This window comes from Cynara cardunculus, assembly GCF_001531365.2.
Source record: "Cynara cardunculus var. scolymus isolate 2C chromosome LG 17, CcrdV1, whole genome shotgun sequence".
Lineage (NCBI taxonomy): Eukaryota > Viridiplantae > Streptophyta > Magnoliopsida > Asterales > Asteraceae > Cynara > Cynara cardunculus.
The window spans coordinates 19,809,754-19,822,557 of NC_037544.1; the positions used below are offsets into that span (position 1 = coordinate 19,809,754).

At 41.6% G+C, this 12,804-nt stretch overlaps 2 protein-coding genes across 2 annotated transcripts; both read left to right on the forward strand.

Annotated features, from left to right (window-relative positions):
• Positions 1-3,113: 3,113 nt before the first annotated feature.
• On the forward strand, positions 3,114-4,157 carry LOC112499892. Its single transcript, XM_025103163.1, has one exon. It carries the CDS (start codon positions 3,114-3,116, stop codon positions 4,155-4,157), a length of 1,044 nt encoding a protein of 347 aa, XP_024958931.1.
• Positions 4,158-4,257: 100 nt separating this feature from the next.
• LOC112499893 lies at positions 4,258-5,430 on the forward strand. The gene has a single exon (XM_025103164.1). It carries the CDS (start codon positions 4,258-4,260, stop codon positions 5,428-5,430), a length of 1,173 nt encoding a protein of 390 aa, XP_024958932.1.
• Positions 5,431-12,804: the final 7,374 nt, after the last annotated feature.

Here is a 12,804-nt window from a genome sequence, read left to right on the forward strand (position 1 = left end):
ATTCGCAAACAAAACAGCGTGAACACCCTAGTGGGTTATCAAACAGAATGCAGGCAGAACCCTAAAACACAACGGTCAAGACTGAAACAGTAGACGAAACCTGCCAACCCTAGCCGCAGCAGAAACACAAAAGCCAAACAAGAAAAGAAACGGCTTACCAACAGAAGGTCAAACCGTAACCAGAAACCCTAGAGAGAGAGCAGCCGTAATGAAGCAACAAACACGGAAACCCTAAACCTCCTCCTTCGGTAGCGAGACACAAGGAAGTTGAAGCAGATCCAATCGTTTACAAACAGCCACAAAACACGAACAAGCAGAACCCTAGTGTAGCCCGATCGAAGACAGCAGCTATCGTGAGTGATTCGTAAAACCCTAATCCTCCTTCTACGAAAGTAAAACATAATCAAGAAGAAAGGAACAGATCCAAACGAAAATAATCAGCCACAATGATCACGAACACATGCATAAGATCAACGCAACAAGCATGAAACCCTAACTCAAGATCGCCATCTTGAGAGAAAAAATCAACGTGGCTGGTTGTAATTGTCAGTTTGTTCAGACCTTAATGGTTATCATGGGCTCATTTCTCCTATTTGAGTCTAATTGAGCCATATCGGACCTATTTAGTATAATCGAGTCATTTGGATCAAAATGACACAAAATGGATCATAACTAATCTGATCCATAGTGATTCTACTGAAAGGGGAAGAGTTTCCCCAGGCAATTTTATAAAGACAGTAAAAACAACACCAAACAAAACAATCAGCAAGAGTAACTACGGCAACCTTGACTCACAAACCAAGTCATAAGGAGCCAAAACAGACAAAGGGAAATACACCAAAACAAAACAAAACCATAAGCCAACAAGCAAAAGGCAAAAAAACCCAAAACAACCAAAACCGAAAGAGCACCACCCAYGAGTTCACATGCCATTGAGATGCATAGTCTTCTTTCTTGTCTTCCATGCCATACGATGAAGAATTTGCATCTTGATCACCGCAATAATATGATCCTCCGTATGATTGAAATTGTCGAAGAACTTCCTGTTACGTTCCCTCCATATATTATAAATCGTTGCCGAAAGACCCAGTTTCTGAACCGTAGACCAAGATTTCCAAGATTGAGCTGATCCTGCATGAAGAATATCCTCCCAATTATTCGGATAAGACAATAATCCCACCTCCTTTTTAATGCAATCCCAAATTCTGCTTGAATACGAGCATTCAAAAAATAAGTGATTATGCGTTTCAATCACTAATTTACAAAACACACACTTTAAATYCGGGGGTTCATGCTTCCACTGACTAATACGATCTTGGGTAGGCAATTTCTTCTGGCACRCCATCCACATACAAAGTGCATGTTTTGGAATGAAGGCTTTATTCCAAACAAGTTTATACCAATGCACAATCGGATGTACCTCTTGAATAGTCTCCCACGCCACTTTTACCTGAAAATCACCCCTAGCACCATTTTTAGCAAGCCAACGTATTCTATCGACTCCTTGTGTTAGAGAAGGAATAAGGACATTTTGCAGCTGAGGATAACGTTGAAGCCAATCAGCCGGCCAGTTAGAACCAAATCTGTGCATAACATCAAAGACCGTAGAATTATTGTGGAAACCCTGCCCATTGATAAATCTATAAGACAATACCTGAATAAGAGGTCCCRAAACGCTCCAAGTATCTTCCCAAGCATGTGTCGATAAGCCATTACCCACATCATAGATAAAGAAACGTCGGCAATGAGGGCGTAAATCTAAAAGAGACCTTATTATCCAGGACCATTCATTCCTCTTCTTGATAACCCAAAAGTTTCGGCCCCGAACACAGTGAAAGCGAATCCAAGAGACCCACATCGTATTTCTTTCCCTTAGAATATCCCAAATATGTTTGAAAAGGAGACACCTATTCCAGATCCCAAGTCTTTTCAAACCCAGACCCCCACTNTTCGAAAAAGCTTCTCAATTTCATGAATCGTGGCTGCCGGTACAAGGAATACCGACATCCAAAACGTTTGCATAGATTGGAGAACAGAAATGATAAGTTGACGACGCCCGCCATAAGAAAGAAATTTATTCTTCCAGTTTAATAAACGAGTTTTAATCTTTAACACAAGAGGATTAAAATCACGTACCTTCAGACGARCCGGGGAAAGAGGAACACCCAAGTAACGAATAGGAAAAACCCCAGGTCGAAAAGATAAACTGTCACGAATACGCCTCTGGTCCTCCACTGACACATTCCCGAAGAACACCTCACTCTTTTCCAGGCTAGGTGATAAGCCTGAACGTTCTTCAAACAACTGTAAACCCCGTTTTATAACCTCCACCGACATAATGTCCCCTTTTGAGAAGATAAACAGATCATCAGCAAAACACAAATGCGTTAATTTAATATCCGCACAACCTTGATGATACGAAAAGTGAGCCACGTCCTCAATACACTTTGAAAGAATCAGCGAGAGACCCTCCATAACAACAGTAAACAGATACGGGGAGAGAGGGTCACCTTGTCGAAGGCCCCGTWTACCATGAAAAAAACCCTCCGGCTGTCCATTTACACATCTAATTGGCTCAAATAACACAAATTGGGTTGTATTTAGTTTGATCAGACCATAATGGTATAATATGCTAAATTCATGATAATTAGTCTAATTTAACATTGATTGGAGTGATTGAGGGTCCATTTGGTGTTTTTTTTAAAGGAAACCAGGCAAATTTATAAACCAAAGGAAGAACAGCGAACAGACAAAGTTTGACCACTACCTACAAGGTATGAAACCCAAAAACTTGGCCAACACCCCATACTTGCCACAACAAGCCAAAAGGAACAAAGCCCAACAGACTCAAACAAGCAACAAAAAATAAAATAGAGGAGCAAAAAACGCAAAGAAGCCCCCCAACCCCAGAAATGATCCACCATATCAACCAGCACTTTTCACTTGCTGACAAAAATCAAGCAAGTGTGAAAATCCCTATTGAAATGGCGTAGGATGCTGCGAAAGCTTATAACTCGGTTTTGTATGGATATTTCTTGGGCCCTCGTATTCCTTTCCCCGTTGTGAAAAATTTCGTCAATTTGGCTTGGGGAAAATTTGGCTTTTCTGATGTGATGTTAAATGAGAATGGCATTTTTTTCTTTAAATTTAATGATGTGGGTGGATGTGATCAGGTGATTGAGGCTGGCCCGTTGATGATTAGGGGTATTCCGCTTTTCGTTCATCGTTGGGATCCCTCTAAGGGATTGAGAAAACCGGAACACTCCTCTTGTCCGTTATGGGTGAAATTGCATAACATTCCTCTTGTTGCTTTGAATAGAGAGGGTGTTAGTCGTATAGCAAGTGTACTAGGAGTCCATAAGCAGATGGATTCCTGTACTGCTGCAATGTGTAAGAAGGCTTCGGGTCGACCTGGTTTTGCCAAAGTGTTGGTTGAGGTCTGGGCTATTGGAGAACTAAAAAGGAAAATAGAGGTTGAAATTCCAAACCTTAATGGAGGGGATGCTGACAGTGTACAAATACAGGTTGAATATTTATGGGAGCCGGTCCAATGTTCCCATTGCAATATTTTTGGTCACAAAATCTCGACTTGTACAAAAGCCGCTAGTCTCAATAAAGGGAAGCATATTGATGTGAGGAAAGACTCCGAAGGGTTTATTAGAGTGGAGAAAAAACATTGGCGCGTAAAATCTGGAGGTAAGCCCGATCTCCATGGTGCCCGGCAGGTTTTTGAGAATGACAAGTCTGGCCCTCCTGCTTCGTCCTTGGTAGCGAATAATTCACAACATGAACAGGATAAGGTAAGGATTATGGGAGCCTCGGTTGGTGACCCGGTTGTTCAACAAGGAAATATTATGCGGAGTGCTTCTGGTGATGTTGTTTCCATGGCCTCTTCCTCCCAGTCTTCCCAATCTTCTCACCCTATGGCTACTTCTACTCCTCTCCTTTCTTCTGTGATAAAAAACTTTCGTTTGCCACGGAAGGGGGTTATGAAAGACCCTGTGGAAGCTTCCAACATATTTGGCGTTCTTGAGCAATCAGGGGGAGAGGGTACTCAAACGGACTCTCAGGTTAGTGATGGAAAAGATCATGTTGTTCGAACTGTGGATGAGGATAATAGGGGTCAAGGGGATGTTCCAACCTCTTCATCATGTTGAACTTTGCTTCATGGAATATCTGGGGGCTCAACTCTACGGTTAAGTGTGTAAATATGGAACTCGAATAGTCCTAGCTTGGGATCCGCGAGCTTTAGATGTTATGGCCTTGGAAGCCCATAGTCAATTCCTAAATTGTAAAGTATTTTTACGAGGTGGCCACGATTATATTTTCCTCTCTCTGGTCTATGGGGCTAATGTTGGTAATGCCAGAAGAGATTTATGGTCGGGATTGCGGAAATTTAAAGTTTTGATTGGTACTCAACCGTGGGTTGTAATGGGGGATTTTAATACCATGTTATTTCCCCATGATGGGTTCGGTGGGTTTTCTCGTCGTAATGCGGATATGTCTGACTTTTTTACGTGCGTTGAGGATGTTGAAAGTTTTGATCTACATTACTCAGGTGTCCATTTCACTTGGAACCAAAAGCCAAACGCTAAAGGGGGTATCTTGCGCAAACTCGATACGGCTATGGCTAATTCGGATTTTACTTCTAAATTCCATGATGCCAGAGTTCAGTTTCATCCTTCAGGCCTTTCAGACCATTTGCCGGTTGTCGTATCTTTCAAAGGCGACGCTCGGAAAAAGAGGTATGGTTTCAAATTCGACAGTTTCATGATCAGCCCTGCTTTTTTACAAGTTGTTAAGGACGAATGGGCTAAAAATATTGAGGGCACTTTTATGTTTCGAGTGACTTCTCACTTGAAGGCTCTCAAGACTCCGCTTCGTAAACTTCGGAATTCGAATGGTAACCTTGGAAAACGTGTCTCTTTTTTGAAGACTGAATTAGATCTTATTCAGCTGGATGTATATAAAGACCCTTCAAATGACGAGTTGGGACTTGAACTTGGCCATATCCGTATTGCGTATCAGAATGCTTGTTGGGACGAGGAATGTGCTGCTAAGCAACGAACAAAAATTAAATGGTTGAATGATGGTGATATGAACATCAACTTCTTCCATAAGGTGATCAAAGAGAGGCATCACTCCAACTCCATTCATTCGGTCTGCACTGGTGGTGGTGATTATTTCTATGGTGAAGATGTCCCGATAGTGTTCGTTGATCATTTTAAAGATTTTTTGGGTATGAGGTTTGTCTCCCTCGATCCGTCTATGCCTGATGATGTCTTCACAAGAAAGCTCTCTTTATCGGAAGCTAACTACATGATCCGGCCGATTCTAGATGACGAAATTAAAAATGCTATGTTTAGCATTGGTAATTATAAAGCTCCAGGATCTGATGGTTTTTCTTCCAATTTTTTCAAAGCTGCATAGGATATTGTTGGCCGTGATGTGGAGCTTGCTATCCATAATTTCTTTTATCGAGGTAATGTCCCGAAGAATGTGAATCATACTCTTATCTGTCTTCTCCCTAAATCTGTTAATGCATCTCGGGTTACGGATTACCGGCCCATAGCTTGTTGTACAGTGCTTTACAAATGCATTAGTAAAGTCATTGTAAACAGAATGAAGGGATCTTTGGATTCCTTAATTGATAAAGCCCAATCGGTGTTTATTCAGGGTAGGAGGATCACGGATAATATTCTTATGGCACATGAGCTTGTTTATGGGTACCAGACCTCATCGGGACCACCTAGGTGTGCGTTCAAAATTGATATCAAAAAAGCTTATGATACTGTGGACTAGCGTTTCCTCATTGTTATGCTTCAAGGTTTAGGATTCCATCCGGTTCTGGTCAAGTGGATAAGGGAGATGGTGTCTACCGCCTCTTACTCACTGGCGATCAATGGTAATTCCTATGGGTTTTTTCATGGAGGGAGGGGTCTTAGGCAAGGGGATCCTTTATCCCCTTACTTATTCACGATTGTGATGGAGGGGTTTTCTATGCTTCTTAAGCATTGTATTCGGGAAGCAGCTGATTTTGGGTACCATCGGGGTTGTGAAGAGCTGGATGTGACACATCTTTGTTTCGCTGATGATTTGTTTGTTTTTACTAAAGGGGATGTTCTTTCGGTGGAAGTGCTCAAAAAGGCACTTTTTCTTTTTCAGAGTCGTTTGGGGTTAGCACCAAGCCTTGAAAAAAGCGAAATTTACTTTGGTAATGTTCCTCCTAACATTAAGGAGGCCATTCTAGAATATTATCTATGATCCTCATACCCGGAATAAACGCCGATTGGGCTTTATTAATTAAGGAATCCAAAGATCCCTTCATTCTGTTTACAATGACTTTACTAATGCATTTGTAAAGCACTGTACAGCAAGCTATGGGCCGGTAATTCTTAACCCGAGATGCATTAACAGATTTAGGGAGAAGACAGATAGGAGTATGATTCACATTCTTCGGGAGGTTACCTCGATAAAAGAAATTATGGATAGCAAGCTCCACATCACGGCCAACAATATCCTACGCAACTTTGAAAAAATTGGAAGAAAAACCATCAAATCCTGGAGCTTTATAATTACCAATGCTAAACATAGCATTTTTAATTTCGTCATTTAGAATCGGCCGGATCATGTAGTTAGCTTCCGATAAAGAGAGCTTTCTTGTGAAGACATCATCAGGCATAGACGATTACTACCATTAACTTCTGATTAGACCAATTATGACGCATTGAGTATCATTATAACTCAATTAGACCCAAATAGGAGAAATAAGCCCATTATACGCATTAAGGTCCGACCAAACTAAATATGAGACTAATTATGACCCATTTAGTACCATTATAGCTCAATTAGACTCAAATAGGAGAAATAATCTCATTATACCGATTAAGGCCTGATCAAACTAAGTATGACCAAATTAGTGTCATTTTGTGTCAATTAGACTCCTTTTATGCACTCCAGCGGTTAGGGGTGATCACTGTGAGGGGCCTAAAAACTCATTTGCAGAAATTGTGGGTCGTACTACCTCCATAGAACTTTCTTATTTTCCGGTTGAGAAGAGTGTGAAACCGCGGATCTGTTTTCCCTTGGATGTTACAAAAGGTATGGCTAAATCGTTTCAATCAGTTCTCTATGGTTATTTTCTAGGACCTCGTCTTCCTTTCCCCATTGTTTTACGTGCGGTTCAGAATGCATGGGGAAAATTTGGTCTTCTTGATGCTATGGTAAATGACATGGGTTACTTCTTTTTTCGTTTCAATGATGATGGTGGGTGCAACCAAGTTATTGAGACGTCTCCCCTCATGATTAGAGGGAGGCCGCTGTTTGTCTCTCTCTGGGACCCATCCAAGGGCCTTCAGAAGCCTGAGCACACCTCTTGCCCGTTGTGGGTTAAGTTTTTCAATATCCCTCTAGTTGCTTTCAATAGAGAGGGTATTAGTCGTATTGCTAGCGCTATAGGTGTTCCTTTGCGTTTGGATGCTTGCACTGCAAGCACTTGTGACAAAGTATGGGGCCGAACTAATTTTGCTAAAGTGCTGGTGGATGTTTGGGCTGTTGGAGAAATACAGAGGAATATTGAAGTGGTTATCCCAAGGTTGTCGGGTATGGGAGAGGATGTCATAAATGTAGTGCTTGAATATGATTGGATTCCCTCACAGTGTTCAGCTTGCAAGGTTTTTGGCCATCGCTCGGGATCTTGTATGAAGGAGATCAATGCTAAGCAAATGGGCTCTAAACCTTTCTCCCAAAAAGGGGGATTTCAAGATGTCCGACGCAAACAGTGGCGACAAAAAGATAAATCTGACGTCCGGGCTTCTTCTTCGGGTGCGGTTTCAGGTAAGCAGGACTCTTTGTCTGGAGTTGGTACCTTAAAAAGGGTTCAGAAGGAGTCAAAGGGCTTGGGTGACGATTCCAATTATACACAAGAAACCCTCCCATGTTCTGGGGGATCAACTAATTCGGGAGAGCCGGATGTTGGAAAGGTGGCGGGTCAGTTCTGTACGGTTGATGCGGGACGAACACCAAGGGGTAGAGAAGATAACCCAGACGTGACAATTTTATCAGATGAGGATCCGAAGTTAATTCAAAAGGTGGTCCAAGCGTTTAAACCAAGGAGAGGTGAGTTTCATGCTTTGGATTCTAGTAATCGGTTTGCTTCTCTATCTTCTAGCGATTCTAGTGATGATGATGACAATATGGAGATCATTGACACTGAGGGGCACCATATGGGAAAACGACGTGAGGCTGTCACTATTGCTTCGTCTCAATGATAAAGTTCGCCATGTGGAATATTAGGGGTTTAAATGCCCTTATCAAACGGAAGGAGGTTCGTGATTTAATTCATCATAAGCATCTTTCTTTATGTTGCTTAATTGAATCAAAAGTTACTTCTAATCACTTGGGGGATGTTTGTAGTAGTGTTTTTGGTAATTGGAGTTGGATTTCAAATGGCTCTATTTGTGAACAAGGCGCTCGCCTTATTATTGCATGGGACCCGTTAGTTCTTTCTATTCTTCTCATTGAGCAGCACCAACAATATATCCACTGTGAAATTCGGTTTTTTGGTCATCAGGAGCCTGTTTTTATTACATTTGTCTATGGATGTAATACGGGCTTGGAAAGGCGTGTGCTTTGGCGGGCATTGGGTGAATTTCATGTGTTTAATCAACGGAAAGCATGGGTTGCGATGGGTGATTTTAATTCTATGCTTTTCCCTCATGATGGGTTGGGCGGATCATCTAGGCGAAATTCTGACATGGAAGAGTTTCATCTTTGCCTGGAAGAGGCGGAATTGTTTGATATTTCATACCAAGGCTGCCAGTATACTTGGATACAAAAACCTTCGGGGGGAGATGGTGTTATGCGAAAACTAGACCGTATTTTGGGAAACTCGGCTTTTGTCTCTAGATTTGGGGATGCTTCGGTTTTCTTTGAACCGAGGGGGATATCTGATCAYTCGCCRGGCCTTCTTTCTTTTAAAGTTGGTAGACGTATTCGACAGCATGGCTTTAAATTTGACAATTTTGTGACTTCTCACAAGGATTTTCTTGGTTCTGTGGAGGAGGTTTGGGCAAAACCTCAGAGAGGATCTTATATGATGCGGGTCCTTCGGAAATTGAAAGATTTAAAGGTGGTTTGTCGGCGTCTCCGAAACACGTATGGTTGCTTGGATAAAAGGGTAAATCAGTTAAAGATGGAATTGGATGTTGCACAGCTGGCATGTGATCTTGACCCGTTTAACGACTTGCTAAAGGAGGACATTGCTCACCTCTTGTTAGCTTATCAACAAGCTAGACAGGATCAAGTGGACATGGCCCGTCAAAAAGCAAAGATTTCTTGGCTCAATGAAGGGGATAGTAATTCAAAATTTTTCTTTCATGCTGTGAAAGAAAAGCACAATAGGAGCCACATTGCTACTATCATGGATTCTTTGGGTATTGTTTATGATCATCAAGAGGTACCTATTGCTTTTCTCTCTCATTTTAAAAGTATTTTGGGTACTTCTAATGTTGTGGCCCCTCCCTCTATGGGGGACTGTGTGTTTGGTAATTCTTTATCATTATCGGATTCTCTTTACTTGATTCGGCCTATAACGGACATGGAAATAAAAGATGCATTATTTGCTATTGGGAATGATAAAGCTCCTGGCCCGGATGGGTATTCTTCGAAATTTTTTAAAGCAGCCTGGAATGTGGTCGGTCGGGATGTTCTTACAGGAATTCATAATTTCTTTTATTCTGGCATTTTGGAGTATCAGCTGAACCATACTCTTCTTTGTCTTGTGCCAAAGATCCCTAACGCATCTTGTGTTACTGATTATCGTCCAATTGCATGTTGTAATGTGTTGCTGAAGTGTATTAGTAAAKTTATTGCTGAYCGGATWAAAGGCTCRCTGGATGTTCTTATTAGCAAGGCCCAATCTGCGTTCATTCCAGGGCGTCAARTCACTGATAAYATTTTWATGGCCMATGAGCTTGTTGCTGGATATCAGCGTTCGGAGGGGGAACCAAAATGTGCTTTTAAAATTGATATTCGAAAGGCGTATGACACTGTTGATTGGCAGTTTCTTTTGGAGATGTTAARGGGAATGGGTTTTCATCCTGTTATGATTAACTGGATAAAGTCCCTGGTCACTTCTCCTTCCTTTTCTATTTGTGTAAATGGCCAACCGGAGGGTTTTTTTCATGGCAAACGGGGCCTTCGTCAAGGCGATCCCCTCTCTCCTTATCTGTTCACTGTGGTTATGGAGGGCCTCTCGATGCTCCTTGCGAAGTGTATTGAGGAGGAGGCATCTTTTTCGTATCATCAAGGCTGTGGGGATATTAAACTAACTCATTTATGCTTTGCTGATGATTTGTTTATTTTCTCTAAGGGGGATATTGTTTCTGTGGAGGTTATTAAACGTGGCCTTCTCTTATTTGAAGAACGTTCAGGATTGTCTCCTAGTCTGGAAAAAAGCGAGGTGTTTTTTGGGAATGTTTCTATGGAGGTCCAAACGCTTATTCGTAACACTCTTTCTTTTCGGCCAGGAGTTTTCCCTATTCGCTACTTGGGTGTTCCTCTTTCTCCGGTTCGTCTGAAGGTACGTGATTTCAATCCCCTTGTGTTGAAGCTTAAATCTCGACTGTTAAATTGGAAGAATAAATTTCTCTCTTATGGAGGGCGGCGTCAACTAATTATCTCAGTGCTCCACTCAATGCAAACTTATTGGATGTCGGTTTTTTTGGTTCCGACATCTACGATCCATGAAATTGAGCAGCTCTTTCGTAATTTTTTATGGAATAACACTGAGGGTCAGATGGGTAAATGTCGAGTTGCTTGGGATACTGTTTGCTTGCCTATTCAAAGTGGGGGTCTTGGTTTGAAACGGCTTGCGACTTGGAACAGGTGTCTTCTCTTTAAACATATTTGGGATATTCTTCGTGGTAGAAATTCTATGTGGGTCTCTTGGATTCAGTCTAACTGTGTTCGGGGCCGTAATTTTTGGGTGATAAAGAAGAGGAATGAGTGGTCGTGGATTCTCCGGAGTCTTCTTACTCTTAGACCTCATTGCCGGAGATTCTTTATTTATATTGTGGGAAATGGGTTATCCACGCATGCTTGGGAAGATACATGGAGTGACTCGGGTCCTCTTATCCAATTCTTGTCGTATAGATTTATAAATGGTGAGGGGTTTCATAATAACTCCATGGTTGCTGATATAATGCAACGTTTTGGTAATACTTGGCCGGAGGCTTGGATTCGGCAATTCCCTCAGCTTCAGAATGTTCAGATCCCGTTTCCCAGTCAAGTGAAGGATAAGGTTGGCTGGCTTGCTACAGATCTTTCTCGGGGTGATTTTGAGGTCCACTTGGCTTGGAAAACTATCCACGAGGTGAGACCGGTTGTGCATTGGTACAAACTTGTTTGGAATAAAGCTTACATTCCTAAACATGCTATTTGTTTGTGGATGGCGTGTCAGTTGAAGCTGCCGACTCAAGATCGTCTAAGCCAGTGGAAGCATGAACCTCCCGATTTAAAGTGTGTATTCTGCAAATCAGTGATTGAAACACACAATCACTTATTTTTTGAATGCACTTACTCCAGGCATATTTGGGAGGCTATTCAACGTGAGGTGGGTTTAATAAATTGTCCTAGTATTTGGGAGGATATTCTTCATAGTGGATCCGCCCAAACTTGGAAATCTTGGTCTACGGTTCAAAAGCTTGGTATTTCGGCAACGGTTTATAATATATGGCGGGAGCGGAACAGGAAATTCTTTGATAATTTTCATCATTCGGGGGACAAAGTTATTGCGGATATCAAAATGCAGATTCTTCATTGCCTGGCTTGGAAGACTAGGATGAAGTTATTGATTTCCCATGCAAAGTGAGTTTGTGGGTGTTGTTTGGTTTTGGTGCTTTTGGGTTTATCTCGGGATTTGTTTTCTGGTTTATGGGCTTCTTCTGTTCTGGTGTATTCCCCTTTGTCTTTTTTGGCTCCTTATGACTTGGTTTGTGAGTCATAGTTCCCGTAGTTTTTCTTGTTGATTGCTTAGTTTGGGTGACATTTTTACTGTCTTTTCAGTCTTTATAAAATTGCCTGGGGAAATCTTCCCCTTTCAGTAGACTCCTTTTATGCAGAAATGGGCCTATAAACCCATTAGGGTCTAATCAGATTAGTTATGACCCATTTAGTGTCATTTTGATCAAATTGACTTGAATAAAAGTAACAGACCCGTGTTATACCCATTAAGGTCCAAATGGACCCATTAAGGWGCCTTAAGACCCATTCTAACTCAATTAGTCTGTCTTATAGATTCATCAATGGACATGGCTTCTGCAATAACTCAACGGTCTCTGATGTAATGCAACGTTTTGGCACTAATTGGCCGGTGGATTGGATTCAACAATATCCTCAGCTACAAAGTATTATAATACCTTCTCCCAGCCAMATGGAGGATACGGTTAGATGRCTTGATGCTAAACTTTCTYGGGGAAATTTTGAGGTMAAGGTGGCATGGMAAACTATTCAAGAAGTGAGGCCGATTGTGCATTGGCATAAGCTGGTATGGAATAAAGCATACATACCTAAACATGCTCTTTGCATGTGGATGGCTTGTCAAAATAAATTACCAACTCAAGATCGTATCTGTCAATGGAAGCATGAACCGCCGGATTTGAAATGTGTGTTCTGTAAATCAGTGATTGAAACACACAATCACTTATTTTTCGAATGCAATTACTCAAGTAGCATTTGGGAGGTTATTAAAAAGGAGGTAGGGTTAACGAACTGTTTGAACAATTGGGAGGATATTCTTAACAG